This window comes from Balaenoptera ricei, chromosome 6 (genome assembly GCF_028023285.1).
Source record: "Balaenoptera ricei isolate mBalRic1 chromosome 6, mBalRic1.hap2, whole genome shotgun sequence".
Classification (NCBI taxonomy): Eukaryota; Metazoa; Chordata; class Mammalia; order Artiodactyla; family Balaenopteridae; genus Balaenoptera; species Balaenoptera ricei.
In genome coordinates this window covers 1,824,343-1,843,012 of record NC_082644.1, presented here as the reverse complement: position 1 = coordinate 1,843,012, position 18,670 = coordinate 1,824,343, and the positions used below count along the sequence as shown (strand labels likewise).

General features: G+C 37.7%; 1 protein-coding gene across 1 annotated transcript in view; it reads left to right on the top strand.

Annotated features, from left to right (window-relative positions):
* The window catches only part of LOC132368134 (probable ATP-dependent RNA helicase DDX60), an 83,460-nt gene extending 66,532 nt beyond the window's left edge, over positions 1 to 16,928 (top strand). The window contains exons 31-38 of the mRNA XM_059926712.1: positions 561 to 665; positions 1,457 to 1,598; positions 3,261 to 3,382; positions 9,069 to 9,216; positions 10,517 to 10,659; positions 12,794 to 12,945; positions 14,672 to 14,734; positions 16,372 to 16,928. Of these exons, the coding sequence (XP_059782695.1) occupies positions 561 to 665; positions 1,457 to 1,598; positions 3,261 to 3,382; positions 9,069 to 9,216; positions 10,517 to 10,659; positions 12,794 to 12,945; positions 14,672 to 14,734; positions 16,372 to 16,471 (975 nt within the window). The 3' untranslated portion in view covers positions 16,472 to 16,928. The remainder of the gene's footprint in view (positions 1 to 560; positions 666 to 1,456; positions 1,599 to 3,260; positions 3,383 to 9,068; positions 9,217 to 10,516; positions 10,660 to 12,793; positions 12,946 to 14,671; positions 14,735 to 16,371) is intronic.
* The last annotated feature ends 1,742 nt before the right edge of the window (positions 16,929 to 18,670 follow it).

The following is an 18,670-nucleotide window of genomic DNA, read 5'->3' as shown; positions in this document are numbered from 1 at the left end:
AGTCGGATGTGGCCACAAGAGGAGACAGACGAGAGGCTCAGGGAAACAAAGTAGAAACTCAGAGGTCCTAGAAATGCAGGCACGGTGCACCATGCAGGGCTTCATGAGACCCCAGGATGGTCAGGAGGCGGGAGACACGAGTGGAGGGAGAGGGTCCATGGGAAAGGCAAGACATCTCAGAGTAAATAGTTTGGGACTGGCTAGTTTGAATAATTCAGGTGGGCTTTGGGGGCTGCGGTGGTCTCTATTTGCCTGGCACCTGGGGTGCTTTAGGACAGGGGAATATTGGCTTGGTGTGTGAGATTCAGGTAAGGCAGCAGGTGGGGCGTAAAGTTGGGATTGGTTGGTTTGTAGATGAGAAGCCAGCCTTGTCAAGTTGTTGTTATCTTTAGGAAGTAGCCCTGGGGGTGGCAGTCTCTCCCCAGCCAGCAGGGTTTTTAAGATGTCAAAACATCGTAATATGCAGGAAACAATGTTAAATTCCAGTGCACCTCTCTTGTCATCCAGGAGTGTATTTCTCAGCAGGAGCACAGTGTGAATTAACGTGCTACTCTCCTCAGGTGCTGTCCGTGCTCAAGCACTCACTGCTCTCCTTCAAGCAGCCCCGGGTGCTGGAGATGCTGAAACTGTACTTTCTGTTCTCCCTGCAATTCCTGGTCAAGGAGGTAGGACCGTGTTTGCCTTTTCGTGAGATAGGATCGGTACCATCTCTGTTTCTCATCATCTTGAACTAATTCCAGTCTTTCCAAGGTTATAGCCAAGGATTCCTACTACTTACAGTTGATTTAATTATCAAAGTGGGCCAGGTAACGAATATTAATCTCTCTTATGTTGGTATTGTGGACTGAAAAAAAAAATGCACAACCTGAAAGTTGAGAATTATGTTTTATTCTATGGACATCCTTAGGACTTCAAGCCCAGGGCATAGCATCTCAAATAACACTTGAGGGGCTGCTCCCAAGAGGCAAGGGAGGAGCTAGGATATATACAGGTTTTTGCAATAAAGACTAGGTGGTCAGAACTTCAAAAGATGACTGTTCATTAAAGAAAGCCAGACATCTCAAGTTAAGGAATTTAGCGCTTTTCTGTGTATGGGAAGATGCAAGAGTCTGGGCTCACTGAAATCATTCCTTTGATCTGCACCTCAGCTCTCTGGGGCCAGTGTCCTGTGCTTTCTCATCCTGAGTTTCCTCAGGTGCACCATTGCGGGGGCTGCAGTGGCTGAGGGCTTGATGGCTGGCATCCTGTCTCCATCCTGAGTTCCCTCAGGGCTCACCGTCCAGGCTGCTGTAATGTGATGGCTTGACGGCTGCAACATCTTTTGCTTACTGATATGGCAGCAACGTTTTAGTTCTCAGTATTAAGTACTATTTTAAACTGGCATTTAATAAGTTGTCTGTTAATTAAGGTATGTGGTTGAGTTGAGTCAAACTGATAAATTATGTCTGTTCTTTAGGGCTATTTAGATCAAGAAGGTAATCCTACAGGCTTTGCTGGACTTGTGTCACATTTGCATTATCACGAGCCTTCTAATCTTGTTTTCGTCAGTTTTCTTGTAAGAGGCCTTTTCCATAATCTCTGTCAGCCAACCAGAGAAGGTAAGCTTGACTTTTCATACGTATGTTCTAAAAACAACAAAGATGCTATAGTGAAGCTAACACTTCAGGAAATTCTTTTTTTCTACAAAGAAAATACAAGTTAATATTTAGATAATTTGGAGATACCAAATTAGATAAAATAAAGTTTTATATACCTACTAATATAGATTACATAGGAGACAGCCATATTTTGTGGCAACTATTTAAAAATAACAACTTCTTATTAACTTGAGAGATTCCTTGATTCCAGGATTCAGAAATATTAATATATGATTTTTTGATAAATATTTTTCTAATTAAATGTAATATATGCTCATCATAGAAAAAGGATGTAGGAAACCATCATGTTAAAATAATATTCACTGTTGATATTTGTGAGTATTTTCCTCCAATCATATTTTCTTTGAATATAATTGTATAGTGTATTTAAATAGCTGATATCATGTTAGTTGCATGATCTAGAAACTTGTTTCCCCCCAGGTTTGCTTTTGTCAAATTGTGTACATTTTTTTGTGAATTACGTTTGTAAAGTCCATCTTATGTTTCATTTAATGCAGTTTTTATAAAAGCCTTTGATTTTTATAACTAAACCATAGATATTTAAACTATGTCCCTAAAAGAAATGTTTCTGTCTTTGTGCTTAAGTTCATTGTAGTTACTGATGCCTGGTGATTTCCTTGCCTTTCACAGCATAACTTTGCTTTATCTTCCTTCATTAACTGGCAGGAACATTAGTTTACACAATGTCACTAGGCTCTGAATGTGCATTGTTCTGTGAAACAAGGATACTTAGGAAGTTCTGTCTCCCAAAAGCTCTGTAAGAGGAGAAATAATTTCAGGCAACAAGAAGTGCAGTTGTGTTTATTGCTGTGTGTGTGTGTGTAGGGAGGTGTGTGCGGTTATAAACATGGAGACAGAAGCTTTATGAAGCAGATAATATGGGCGTTGCTATTTTGTACATGAGGAAACAGAGAAGTTAAACAAATTGCCATGGTCGCAAAACCTAAATATTGTAAGTCTTGAGCCAAGATTCAAATATGAGCAAGTTATTAAAGGTGGCACTTTTTAACACGACCACGTGACAGTCACGTGCTGTGGAGGATGGGAGTGAGTCAGGTTGATGGGATATATATATATATATATATATATTTTTTTTTTTTTTTTTGGAGTATAGTTGCTTTACCATGTTGTGTTAGGGGTTGACAGTATATTAACATGAGTGGCGGGGAGGGGAGGGGGCTGGGGGGTTATTTGTGGGTTAGTTTTGGAAACCCTTACGTGCTTGGCTGAGGAGATTGGATTTTGTTTATGAGGCACTGAGGTGCAATCAGAGGCTTTTGAGGAGGTGAGATCATGATCATTAAATGCTTAAGAAAACCAATCATAGACTAAAGGGGAAGGTCCCAGGTAAGGGGACAAGGGTCTTTGGTTGGAGTTACAAGAATCTGAAGTAGAGGGGGAGCAGCAAAAAGGAAGAAGAAGGCACAGGTGTAAAACTGCCAGCAGAGATAGTCATTCCCTAGTCGCTATACTTGTTACAAATTTCTAGTCTCCATGAAATAACGTACAATCTAACATTCAATTTATATTGTTCAATTTAAACATTAAAAATGGGATTAATGCACTTTTTATGTTTATGACAAGATATTTTATTTTGTATAGGCTCAAAACATTTTTCTCAGGATGTTATGGAAAAGCTAGTGTTAGTATTGGCAAATCTGTTTGGAAGAAAATATCTTCCAGCAAAGTTCCAAGATGCTACGCTCAAGTTTTATCAATCCAAGGTAAAATTTATGATTCTGATAACATTAAATAATTAAGACAATTTAACAGATCCTACCATAAATGATTCCACAGCAGTAGAATTTTATTAATATAGAATTCATTTGTTTTATAGAAATAATTTGTTCTTCTGTAATCAGTGTTATATTTAATCTGTAATTCTCATGTCTCCTCTATAAATCTATCAAGAGATTGAATGCCTTGAGGAAAAATGGGATAAAAATTTTTGCTCACGTTTTCTATTGGATTGTATAAACGTGTAGCAATCAGTGGCTAAAGAAAAAAATGTATGTAATTATACATTAAATGAACTAATAGTTCCCATCATTGAATCTCTAGTTCTTTTAGCATCTTTTTACCTTGCAGTAGGTCTATGGACAGGAAGTGTGTGCTGTAAACTATAATGTTCTCACTGAAAAAATATTAGAATAGTCATCTAAGAAATCATCCCTTGACACACAGACTGTTGTCCGAGTTTATTTGCAATGACTTCTTCGATCATAATTCCCTGTCATTAAATCAGCATCAAATATTATTACTAATGTATTTCACTAGAATCTGAAAAAGTGGGAAGGGCTGGTTATACTAGATAACCTTGGTAAAAAGGTGACAAAGAAGAACAAAAAGAGAAGAGTTCATCTATATTGTCTAACATCACAATGTTAAGTTACCATTCTTAGCCCTCACAGAATGTTCTCTAGACCAGTGAACACAATTTTAGTCATTGACTTTTCATCTTCATATTTTTTTCATCACATGTATGTTCTTGGACTATTATTTGTTTTGGTTAAATAAACTTACTTTTCTTATAAAAGACAAGCCAGTATCTCTATTCTTACAAAGATGGTTATGATAGAAAAAAGTACAATAAAAAAAGGTTTTGAGTGGAGGCCTCCTATTTCTCTCTCTTTTTTCCTTTAAAGATTATTGGAAATTTGAGCACTTCCAGGTGGGACATGCTAGGTGGCCATCACTCCTGTTGCAACAGAGAGCTGTGGAAGGGATGAGGATTATATTGGCTAAAATTATAAAATGGCAAGAACTTATCCAAGGTGTGATTGGACTCTCCAACCATGATTTTTCTCTCAAAGAACTTGTTGATTCTGGACGAGGTTGAAAATTGTACTTAGCATATCCAGAGAGCCTCTCCTATGAGATAAAAAACAAAACAAAACAGTAAAGCTTTTAGTGATTCCATGGGGCTGGAGTGACAGACTAGACACTTGAGACAGTGTTAACTCAGGACATTCACTGGGTCAGATCTGCATGAAATGTTGGGGTGTTACACCAAATTTCTTGCAGTCTTGTAGCATTTATTAAATAAAAACCCACTAGAGGGAAGAGTTTGAATTTATTCATAGGCTTATATTACCCTCAAGGCATTTTTAGAGCCATCTAGGGCTGGAAGATGTAAAGGTAGGTTATGAAGCTCTACAGGAATGAAGTGGATCTTTGGGACTCTTTTAGGGCTGAGAAGACTGAGACCCACCAGCCTCATACTCAAAACCCAAGAGGGCCTAGGAGCAGAGATGCACCAGATGTAGACTGAGACTTATTAAAACTGGAAAACAGGGCTTCCCTGGTGGCGCAGTGGTTGGGAGTCTGCCTGCTAATGCAGGGGACACGGGTTCGGGCCCTGGTCTGGGAAGATCCCACATGCCATGGAGCGGCTGGGCCCGTGAGCCACAATTACTGAGCCTGCGCGTCTGGGCCTGTGCTCCGCAACAAGAGAGGCCGCGGTTGTGAGAGGCCCGCGCGCTGCGATGAGGAGTGGCCCCCACTTGCCGCAACTGGAGAAAGCCCTCGCACAGAAACGAAGACCCAACGGCCATAAATAAATAAATAAATAAATAAATAAAGGAGTTCCTTTAAAAAAAAAAAACAAAAACTGGAAAACAGTATCAATCCACTTCAATCTCTACTTAGACTGACGTGATCACATCTTCACTCACTTGGCCAAACACAAAATTGGGGAGCTCACTCCAGTGGAAGATAACATTGTTTGAAGTCTGTCAGGTCCTTTTACAAACACTTCTGGTGAAAGAAAAAAAAAACCTAAAAAAGTGAGTAAGCAAGAACATATGACCAATTAGCAGGAATGAAAGCAGGCAATAACAATCAACACGAAGATGATTCAGATATTGAAGTTAGAATATAAGGACTGCTCAAGAAAATGGGAGAAGAGATAGAATTGATGAAAGGATGGAGAATTTCACTAGATAATTACAAAATTGATGAAAGAATAGAGAATTTCACCAGGTAATTAATTGGACAGTCCAGAATTGAAAAATGTGATGTCTGATCAGAATATACATATCAGAAGTCAAAATCAGTGAGTTGACTGATAGCTCAGTAAAAGGTATCTGAATTGTAGCACAGGGAGAAAAAATGAAAATAAAAGCAATAGCATATGAGAATGTGGATCACATTCAAAAGGTTTAATGTGATATAATGGCAATCCCAGAAGAGGAAGAGGGAGAAGAATGGCAGGAGGGTATTTAAAAATAATAGCTGGGAATTTTCCAAAGCTGATGAAAGACAGCACTCCATAGTTTCAGAAGATTAGTCAACTTCAAGAAGGATAAAGAAACATTAAACTAAAACTACTGAAAATCAAAAACAAAGAGAAAAACACAAATCAGCTAGAGCCGAAATAGACATTTCCTTGAAAAAAGCAATAAGATTGATAGCTGACTTTCTGACCGAAATAATGGAAGGTAGAAGAAAATGGGAATATAATTTTCACTCCACTCTGTTAATTTTTGTGCATGAATGTGTACAGATACTTAGCGTATGTTTTAAACATAAGTTAAAACAGGGTAAATATATTGTGATTGGTTTCATGACATATCAAGAGGCTATGCATACCTTATTTTTAAAGTTTTTTTGAGGTATAATTGATATATAAAAATTGCATACATTTAATATATACATGTTAATGCGTTTGGACATATGCATACACCTGTGATATCATTGCCACAACAAAGGCACTAAACATATCTACCATGTCCAAAATTTTTCTTCTGGTTTTATTTATTTATTTAGTTAGGAATACTTACCATGAGATTTATCCTCTTAATGTAGTTTAAAGTACACAGTACTGTATTGTTAACATAGGTACTATGTTGTAGAGAAGATCTACAGAAATTATTTATCCTGCATAACAATAATTTATATTCAACGAAAAACAATTCCCCATATCCACCTCCACCCAGCCCCTGACAATATTCTCTGCTTCTACGAGTATGACTATTTTAGGTCCCACATGTAAGTGGAATCATGCAGTATTTGTCCTTCTGTGAGGCTTATTTTACTTAACATAATGTCCTCTAGGTACATCCATGTTGATCTCCTTTTTAAGAATGAATAATATTCCACTGTATGTATACAGCACACTTTCTTATCGATTCATCTTGTTGATACACACTTGGGTTGTTTGTATGTCTTGCCTGTTGTGAATAATGTTTCAGTGAACATGGATGTACAGGTATCTCTTCAACATCCTGATTGCAACCCTTTTGGATATATACCCAGATGTGGAATTGCTGGATCATATGATAGTTCTATTTTTAATTTTTTTAAAGAAAACTTTGTATGTTTTTCATAGTGGCTGCACCAGTTTACATTCCCACCAACAGTGTATAAGGTTTGAATTTTTCTACATTTAAAATTTTTCTTCAACCCTTATAATCTTGTTTTTTTTGATGATAGCCATTCTAACAGGTATGAGGTGCTATCTCATTGTGGTTTTGATCTGCATTTCCCTGATGATTAGTGATGCTGAGCAAATTTTAATATACATGATGGCAATTTGTATGCCTTCTTTGAAGAAATGTCTTTTCAAGTCCTTTGCCCGTTTTTCTTTGTTTTTGTTTTTTGTGTTTTTGTTTGTTTGTTTGTTTTGCTATTGAGTTGTACTAGATTCTTACCTATTTTGGATATTACCCCTTATCAGATGGTTGGTTTAGAAATATTTTCTCCCATTCCAGAAATGCCTTTTCACTCTGTTGATTATTTCTTTTGCTGTGCAGAAGGTTTTTAGTTTGATGTAGTCCCACTTGTTTATTTTCACTTGTGTTGCCTATACTTTTGGTGTTACATTAAAAAAATCGTGGCCAAAACCAATGTCACTATATTTTCTTTTATTAATTTTACAGTTTTAGGTCTTACATTTAAGTCTTTAATCCGTTTTGAGTTTATTTTTATGTACAGCATATGGTAGGGGTCCAATTTCAATCTTTTACATGTATACATCATTTTGCCAATACCATTTTTTGAAAAGACTATCCTTTCTCTATTGTGTGTTATTGGTACCTTTGTCAAATATATGCTGGTAATATATATGTGAAATTTGTTTCTGGACCAGAAACACCTTAATTGCCTGAAAATTAAACAAACTCGTTTCATTTCTAAATACACATAAGACAAAAAATAAATAAAATGGAAATTATCAAATATTTTAGTTAAATGATAATGAAGAAAACATACAAATATAAGATGTGATTTATGCAATGATTAGAGGGACATTTATAGCCTTTATAACCACATCTTAGAAAAGAAGACAGGCTGAAAAAAATCAGTGATTTGACTTTTCAGCTTAAGGAGTTAGGAGAAAACAAAACAAAGCAAAATAAATAAAACAGAATATCTAACCTAAGGGAAATACAAGAAAAAGAATAATAAAATGAGAACAGAAATAAAGTAAATTGAGAACAATTGTAAAAAAAGGGAAATCAACAAGGCCTAAGTTGCTTCTTGGTTAAGATTTATAATAAAAGTGATGAATACACAGCAAGACTCATTGACAAAGAAGGGAGAGAAAGCACAGATTACAATTATCAGGAAAGAAAATGAGACATTATTACAGATTTATGTAGTACATCAAATGGAAAAAACATTTGACTATTTGGACAAAATGGGCAAATTCCTAGAAAATGCAATTTTCTAAAACTAACCAAGGACTATATGAATAATTTCACATCTGATACCTATTAAAGAAATGTAACCAATTATTATTTTTAAATTTCCCATTTAAAAAAACCCAGGTTCAGATGGCTTCAGTGGTGAACTTTTTTAAAGATTTAAAGAATAACAGCAAATTTTCACAAACTCTTCTAGAGAATATAAAAAGAGGGAGCAAAAAAACTTAATATCAAAACTTGACAAGGACATTATAAAAAATTAGAGATGTATCTCTTTTATGAAAATATAGATGGAAGAATAATTAACAAAATATTAGAAGAATGAATCCAGTGGGGTTTTAAAGACCCTCACAATTAAGTGAGGTTTATTCCAGGCACAAAGGGGACTTTATATTGTTGCTTGCTTTCCAAACATGTCACTAGATTCTTTGAAATATTCACAAGTCTAATGTCATTTGAGGGCATACTTCTATTTAAAAGAGTTTTGATTAAGTAGCATGAAAACAAATTTTTAAGAGTAAAGATATTGGTTTTTATAACACAAATAGGAATAAAAAATGAATTTCACCTGAATTTCATAGATGAAAGAATGGAACAGTTACATTACTGAATAGATAGATAACTATAGAACTATATTACATTGTTCTTTGCAGTTCTTCCAAACTTTCAGTTTTCAAGGATGGTACGTAGATCTCTCTGAAAAATATTTGACCTCCAGTTTTTTGTTTTTGTTTTTTTTTTTTTGATGACCTCCTTGATGATTTAGGTGTTTCTGGAGGATCTCCCTGAGGACTTCAAGGCTGCTCTAGATGAGTATAACACAAACGTGACAAAGGACTTTGCCTCTTTCCTACTGATTGTTTCCAAACTGGCTGATATGAAACAAGAACATCAGCTCCCATTGTCAAAAATAGGTAAGTGTATCTTAGCTCCATTGTGGAGCAGTTTAAAAAATAAATAATCTTGCCTAAGAATATTTTATCCCATAAGAAGAGTAGAGCCCTGGAAAGATCAGTCTGCCTTAGAATAAGGGGATCCTTTCTGCTCTCTCAAGGAAGAAGGTGTGATTATTAGAATTAAGTAAAGGACAATGGAGAATGACATTGAACAGAGTCATTTATAAACCATCTTGATTAAAGGTTGGGTTTGGGACAAGCCTGGAAAATGGAGTAAGGACACCTATGAGATGAGGAGAAACGAGAAGCGATTCTGTCACTTTTTCCTTGAGAGGAGCTATGCATGGTGGTCATGAGCATAAAGTCTCTGCATATGACCTGAGTCCAAGCTCTGGCTCTGCTACTTGTTAGCAGTGGGACTTCGAGCAGGCGACTCCATATTCCTGCCTCGATTTCTCAACAGATAAATGAGGAGGGTAACCCTATCCACCTAGTTTGGGTGAGCTCTAAATAGTTAAGCCAATGTCTGTAACTATCTCCAAACAGCACATAGCACGTAGTCAACACTCCTAATCTTTGCTCTTACTTTTCATGAGCTATTGGGTGGAAATCTTCCGGGAGAAACTAAACTGGAAGCGGTGACAGGGATACAGGGAAAGGGGTGAGCTCTGGGTAGCCATTTCCGGGTTTTGTAACATCCTCAGCCGGAAGAAGTCAGGGAGGAGGACCGTGTAGCTTCCTGGACAGCGTGACAGCGGGAAGCAGACAGTGGCAGTGGGTGTGGCGAGCATCCAGAGGAGGAAGAACAGGAGCGGGAAGGTTCGGCCTCAGTCACAAACGAGAGCCGACTCTGAACGCGCCCTCCGGTGCTTTACAAAAGGAGGAATGGAAAACATGCTTCTTCTCATACGCCATTTCCAAACCTGCTGATGGTGGCTGCTTGAATCAGCCTGTCTAGAAGGATTCTGCAGCCAAGTCTGAGTTGGGTGGGAAAAAGGACCAAGGTAATAACAATTCTGGGCTAAAAGAGGATACAATTTAAATTTAGTCTTTTATGACCTGTTGATCAAAGCAACTAAAATATAATACAGAATTTTATACTGTTGATAATAGTATTAATAACTAACATTTATTGAATGTATTCTATGCCAGGATGTGCTGCTTACTGTATGTGATCTGTCTTGTTCAGTCTTCATTACGATGTCGGTCCTTGAAAGTTGAATGGCTCCCCTTTGCCGCCTGGTCTAGAGCAGGTGTGTAAAGCTTGGCAATCTGGCTTAATCTTCAAAGCTGATTTGTGCCAACCTCTTATGGCCAGATTTCTCAGGTAAAGAGTGTGAAGACTCCCAACTTGTGTCTCACTTGATGAGCTGCAAGGAAGGAAGAGTAGCCATTTCTCCGTTTGCCTGTCTCTCTGGGAACTCTGATGGCAATTTGCTTCATCTAGAAACTTCAGACCATGTAAGTGGAAAACGAGGCTTATAAATAAAATGTCTTTAAGAAAGAATTGGATTTATACTTCTAGGCAGCTTAGCAAGGACTTCAAATTCCCCAAATTGAAAAGAATTTCAGGTGTATCAACAGAAATATCCAGGAAAAGGTGCTCTTGAGGCCAGTTTCTCACCCTGGCCTGAGGAACCCTGTTCCATTATACAGAAATCCAGGATCACCACTTTTCTGGAGATTGACAGAGGTTTGCTGTGAAAAGAGCACATAAAACTATCTTCAGGCTTTCCCAGTATTGCTGTAGATGCTGTAAATCCCATATATTCTGGATCAGTGATGTCAAAAATGAAGTATAAAGAACTAGATACATTTCAAATATGCTGGATAACCCATTTGAATGTTGGAATAAACTTGTGGAAATTTAAGTGTCGTTGATTTACAATGTTGTGTTAATTTCTTGTATACAGCAAAGCGATTCAGGTATATATATATACACCCACACACCTATATATATGCTTTTTCATATTCTTTTCCATTATGGTTTCTCACAGAATACTGAATATAATTCCCTGTGCCATACAGTAGGACCTTGCTGTTTATCCATTCTATATATAATAGTTTGCATCTGCTAATCCCAAACTCCCAAACCATCCCTCCTCTACCCCCTCCTCCGCTTTGGCAACAAGTCTGTTCTCTATGACTGTGTGTCTGTTTCTGTTTCATAGAGAGGTTCATTTGTGTCATATTTTAGATTCCACATATAAGTGATATCATCTGGTATTTGTCTTTCTCTTTCTGACTTTGCCTAATATGATAATCTCTAGGTCCATCTGTGTAGCTGCAAATTACATTATTTTATTCTTTTTTTATGGCTGAGTAGTATTCCATTGTATATGTGTACCACATTTTCTTTATCCAGTCATCTGTTGATGGACATTGAAGTTGCTTCCATGCCTTCACTATTGTAAATAGTGCTGCTGTGAACACTGGGGTGCATATATCTTTTCGAATCACGGTTTTTGTCTTTTCTGGATATATTCCCAGGAATAGGATCACTGGATCATATGGTACCTCTATTTTTAGTTTTTTGAGAAACCTCCACACTGTTTTCAAAGAATTTTGAAAAACTGTATAGACCCTTATGCATTTTAAATGGACACATATATTTTTATCATATATTTAAATAGTTTCTAATGATATAGATTCCATTTTCAGATAAATGTTGATATGTTAAAATAGAACCACTGCATCATCCTTTTAAATGTATAAAATGGAATATAAATACTAAAGTGTTTTAACACCCATAACTGTCAAGTTAAAAACAGTCAAGAATAAAATTTTTAATGATTTAAATTTTGATGTAGTTCTTTCCCTCTTGTGTTTAGATTCTGCATTCCCCCACATAATTTTACCTTACTTATCCACCAATTCCCCTTGATTGCAAATCTTCCAGATTTTCGGGGTCAAAACAATTTTCTGGATCATAACGGAATAAGAATATTCTAAGAACTTTTAATAATAATAACTTTCTGAGCTACTCCCCAGTCATTTTAGAAAGTAGCTGTACCAGTGTGCGCTCTCACTGGCCCTGCACCACTAGAGTTCCTGTTGACACCATAGAGTTTTCAAAAAATGAGCAGACATGGAAAACTACTGATGTGCTTTCTTCCTTTTCTTATTTTCCTTTTTCTTTCCTCTTTCTTTCCATCTTCTTCCCCTTCCCTTTTGTTCCAGTAATTGGGATCCAAAGATTGCCAGTTACTCAGTTTAAGCCTTCTTTCCAGACACGCAAGGCACCAGCTCCCTGACGCTCTGTGTACAAAGGTATTTCCTGCACCAGTTAGGATACTGATAAAATTTTAAGTCAGCTTTTCTTTCCTAGTGAGTCTTGCGATATTCTAGTGGCCGGGTAGTTACATTTTTATTGTGCGTTGTGAGGCCGTGATGTTCATCTGTGGAACCAAGCCATCCTACTGTCCTACTGGGGACAGCGCTACCTCAGTGTGTATGAGAGACACCCTCTTCCTTCACGGTGAAGAGTGTGCTTGAAACATGTTGATTCTCGGAAGGAACTATGAAGCACAGTGTAAGAAATCATAAACTTTCTTTACTCATAAATAGTAAATTAAGGAGAGCTCTATTTCTTCAGGTCACTCTGTGCACCATTGGCATTGATAGCACTCGGGCTCCTGTGCTGTGGCCACAGGGATTTGATCTCCAAGGAAGAAGAATGCAGCTCAATGCTTATGCACTCGATTTCTATAAACACGGTTCCTTGACAGGATTGGTCCAGGACAACAGGTGTGTTTTATCTGTCTCCGTCTCCATCTCCCTCCCCAGCCATCCCCAGCATCCCCATCTCTACCTCTGCCTCTCCCTCTCTCTATCCTTTTCACCTCTACCTCTCTCTATCCTTTTCACCTCTACCTCTCTCTATCCTTTTCACCTCTCCCTCTCTCTATCCTTTTCACCTCTCCCTCTCTCTATCCTTTTCACCTCTCCCTCTCTCTATCCTTTTCACCTCTACCTCTCTCTATCCTTTTCACCTCTCCCTCTCTCTATCCTTTTCACCTCTACCTCTCTCTATCCTTTTCACCTCTCCCTCTCTCTATCCTTTTCACCTCTACCTCTCTCTATCCTTTTCACCTCTACCTCTCTCTATCCTTTTCTCCTCTACCTCTCTCTCTCTGTCATTTCCACCTCTGCCTCTACCTCTAGTTCTATTTCTATATCCATCTCTATCTGCAGCTTTACATCTAATAAATGAATGTAATGAATCTTAGGCAAACACCTTCTTACAATTTCAAGTATAGGTTAATCATGCTAAACATACTGGAATTTTTTCTTACAGACTAAGGGCAAGAGAAAATACATTTGGTGGTATTGTTATTCGTGTTTGACCAGCAAAATCTTGAGACTTAGGCTGACTCACTTGACATAAAGATTTACACTACACTTATCAATATTTGCACATGTTCACAGATACGTTTTTTATTTAGTACTATTTATTGATTATCATATATTTTAAAAATGGATAACAATAACAAATAATGCCATGCTCTGCATTGTCTGAGAGAAGTATATGAAAAGAATATAGTTCACACATCTGAGGACTGAGACTATGACAGTTGTTTTAACTCTTTGGCAGGGAAACCATTTTCAAAAACAGTGTGCAGGGATTTACTGGGAATGGAGAAATTGGCTCAGTCACTGAGCACATGGACATGTGTATGGGTGTGTTGGGGGAGGGGGATTCTGTCACACCATCGGGAATTCAATGTGCATTTTAAATACATTTTGAGCAATCTTTATTGAATTCAAGTATTTAGAACTTCTGACCCTCTTGAGAAATACTGATCTTTTTTTTTTAATTAATTAATTTATTTATTTATGGCTGTGTTGGGTCTTCGTTTCTGTGCGAGGGCTTTCTCTAGTTGTGGCGAGCGGGGGCCACTCTTCATCGCGGTGCACGGGCCTCTTACCATCGCGGCCTCTCTCGTTGCGGAGCACAGGCTCCAGACGCGCAGGCTCAGTAACTGTGGCTCACGGGCCCAGTCGCTCTGCGGCATGTGGGATCCTCCCAGACCAGGGCTCGAACCCACGTTCCCTGCATTGTCAGGCAGACCCTCAACCACTGTGCCACCAGGGAAGCCCACTGATCATTTTTGACAATAGGACTCATTACTGTGAATAAAGTAGTTGTGACACCAGTGAGTAATTCACTTCGTTCTTCTCTTTGACCCTCTGGCCCCATCCACGCTCCTGATCTTGACTTTGCGACTTGGGTTTCTCCTAGAAGGTCAGCCTCCCATGTTCATTGATTACCTCTGGTTGTGAACTTGTGACTGGAGTTCATAATTGTCATTCTCACAGATTAAATCATCTGGGAGTCTGTGGCAGAAATGATTTTAGTAAATACATCTTGACAGACAAAAGTAATCCATTAATGACCAATCCAACATTTCAATATGAAATAAATTCTTTAATGTTTTTATACCATTAATTTTCAAAATGTTGTTTTGTTTAGGATGAATGAAGGAGCTGCTTATCAGTTGTTGAAAGATTTTTGGCTCACCATTCAATCTATCAGGTATGTTATACATTTGAAATATTGCTTTCAGATTTTCTAATAATTTAATGGTAATTTGAAAAATGTTGAGCTCATACTTAAAGGTGCCCCTGAGCCTCTTAGGTGCCAAGCATTTCAACTCCCCAGAGACTTTGCAGACCTTCTCCTCAACTCTCTGTTGCATTGTTTCTATAATAGAACTAATTCCAAAATCTATGAACTTTCACCTAGACCAGAGCCTCAGCCCAGGCACTTTAGACCAACAGGCAGCAGTATCCCAAAGCTTCAAGAATCCCTAGACCCTCACGTTCTCAGTTTCCACAACCAAGGTTTCCATTTTAGTTAGTGATACATAAAAACATAGGCGTGAGGCTGAGATCCGGGGACTGAGGACAAAAACCAGTGAGTTAGATGGTATGCGTCACATTATATCTCTTGAATATTGTTCAGGAGGAAGTGTCCAGGAGTCACAATTGTGAGTCTGTAACTAGGAGGAAATTCAGTATTGTGGGTACAGAGCTGGTCATTCTTTGTGGTAGGTCAATGAAGACACCAGGGAAAAACTGGACCTCTAGTGGAATCAAGGCAGGTACAGGTTACAAAAGGCTGATGAAAGGTCAGGTCCTGACTGTTCCCAGTCCTTGATGAGCCCAGCTGCACTGTCCATTCTTGGATTTCTTCTCTCCATTCTCGTCACCTGTGTATCAGTTCCTTATTGCTGCTGTAACAAATGACCACAAACGTAGTGTTTAAACCAACACAACTTTAGTGTCTTACAGTTCTGGAGGTCAGAGGTCGAAAATGGGTCTCACTGGGCTGAAATCAAGGTGTTCTCAAGGCTGCATTCCTTTCTGGAGCCTCTGGGACAATCTATTTGATGGTCTTTTCCAGCTTCTAGATGCTTTGATTTTGGCCCCTTCTGTCTTCAAAGCCAGCATTGGGGGGCAGATACTTATATCAGGTCACTCTGACATTCACTCTCTCCTGCCCCCTGTCTTCCACTTAGAATGACCTTTGTGACAACAGTGGGCCACCCAGATAATCCAGGTTAATTTCCCCACCTCAAGGTCAGCCAATTAGCAACTTCAATTCCATTTACAGCCTTAATTCTCCTTTGCCATGTAACCTAAGGATTTATAAATTTCTAGGGATTAGGACATGGATATCTTTGTAGGCCATTATTTTGTTTATTATACCCTGTTTTCTTCATTTTCTCATACATCTAGGTATAGGGAGGATTGTTTTGCTTTTTGTAGAGGTAGTTGCCTGTGGGTTTAAGTATATACTGAAAAAAAAACCCACAAAATGACTCCATTAAAAAAAAATGTGGGGTAAAAGAAGGGGATTTGTGCTGCTATTATTGAAAGGAGGAGGGATCTGGTTACATGGGACTTGGTGGCCATTAAAATCCTCTTGGTAAAATACAGGGAGAGGAGCTGCATGGTGATTGTCTTGATTGATTGATTCATTGACAAGGTGATTTTTGTTTTTTGTTTTTGAGATAAATATGTTCCTTATGATTCTTTTCCTCATTTTGCTCACATTTCATCATCTAGTGGGATTTACTTAGCTCTGCCTCCCTGGGGAAAGCCCTTCTTATGATACCGACTCTCAGTAGAATGGGTGAGTTTTATGTGTATCTGTATTTCCATTTACAGTGTTTCTTTGCATGAACTATGTGAAAATGAAGAGGACAACGTGGTCTTAGCATTTGAACAACTGAGTGAAACCTTTTTTGAAAAATTTAATAGCATTTGAAAAAGAAGTCTATCCGAAGTAATTAAAAGATTGCCTTGGGCATTTTTAAAGTCATATTTTATGATTCTCATGCTTTTTGTTGGGAGTACATATATGATGAAGTAGAAAGGGAAGCAGTTTGGAGTCAGGGTTCTGATCAAACTTGCCCTGCTCTCCTGTGAGCATCCTTGGATGAATCACTTAGTATCTCTAAACCTTGGCTTCTTTGTATCATTTAGTAACAATGGTTATGTCTCAGCTAGTTTGTAGATTGATTGAGAAATGCAAGGATTTTGTATGAGACTGAAGAACAATGTTTGCTCTGTGAGACGTAAACAAATATTGCATTCTCAACAATTTTCTCCTCAATGTTATAATTTGTAAAAAGTCTATTAAGGCTAGAATAAATGATTACAGTATCCTGACACTGAAATATATTCTCTCTAATTTATTTAAATGTGATTCCATGACTTAGATATGGCTGTTGGAAGAGTACCTTTTAGTGAACTTAAACTACTTTTTATAAAACATGATGGGAGTTTTGGTATAAATTCCATGGTGCTTTAAATAAAACATAGCTGATGATTTGGCTTGATTTTAATTCTATGTAAGTAACTGAAAAACCACAAACAAATAAAATGGGTTTAACCTATTTACCGTTGGTCTCTTTGTGTTAAATCCACGCGTCTTTCCATCCTCTTGCATACACATTTGCATTTTATGGAACATAGTTCATATATGGTCACTTTCCTGTCCCAGCCTCACCTCAGATTATCATTCTAGAACCTATTTTAGACCCTAAACTTGAACAGAGCATTTTTTCCTCAGAGCAAGGTCTGCTCTCTCCTGCTATCAAGATGTCTTACTGAAAGATGATCCCTTGTATGGCATTATTTATACATAGATTACATCAGCTTAGAAAACCGCTGTGGTTCATTTTGTCTGGAGATAGAAGAATACTCTTTTCCCTGGAACTGACCCATCCTTGCATGTGCCATGTTAAGGGTCCCTCCTTTCTTTGGTGAAACCGATTTTCATTATTTTAAAACTTGCACTACAACAATTTCTGAACACCCAGACATTTAGAAACCAAAGCAGTGTTTTTACTGCCCCTTAATCTCTACCAAACAGGATCCAACAACACATTAAAAGGATCACACACCATGATTGAGTGGGATTTATCCCAGGAATAAGAGGGTTCTTCAATATATGCAAATCAATCAGTGTGATACACCATATTAACAAATTAAAGAATAAAAGCCATATGATCATCTCAATAGATGCAAAAAAAGCTTTTGACAAAATACAACACCCATTTATTATGAAAACTCTCCAGAAAATGGGAATAGAGGGAACCTACCTCAACATAATAAAGGTCAGATATGACAAACCCACAGCAAACATCAGTGGTGAAAAACTGAAAGCATTTCCACTAAGATCAGGAACAAGACAAGGATGTCCACTCTCGCCACTCTTAATTCAATATAGTTTTTCAAGTTCTAGCCACGGCAATCAGAGAAGAAAAAGAAATAAAAGGAATACAAATTGGAAAAGAAGAAGTAAAACTGCCACTGTTTGCAGATGACCTGATACTATACATAGAAAATCATAAAGATGCCACCAGAAAACTACTAGAACTAATCAATGAATTTGATAAGCTTGCAGGATACAAAATTGATGCACAGAAATCTCTGGCATTCCTATACAGTAACAATGAAAATTCAGAATGAGAAATTAAGGAAACAATCCCATTTACCACCACAACAAAAAGAATAAAATACCTAAGAATAAACCTACCTAAGGAGGCAAAAGACTTGTACTCAGGAAACTATAAAACACTGATGAAAGAAATCAAAGATGACATAAACAGATGGAGAAATATACCATGTTCTTGGTTTGGAGGAATCAATATTGTGAAAATGACTGTACTACCCAAAGCAATCTACAGATTCAGTGCAATCCCTATCGAACTACCAATGGCATTCTTCACAGAATTAGAGCAAAAAATTTTACAATTTGTATGGAAACATGAAAGACCCCGAATACCCAAAGCAATCTTGAGAAAGAAAAACGGAGCTGGAGGAATCAGGCTCCCCACCTTCAAACTGTACTACAAAGCTACAGTAATGAAGACAGTATGGTACCGAAACAAAAACAAATATAGATCAATGGTACAAGGTAGAAAGCCCAGAGATAAACCCACACACCTGTGGTCACCTA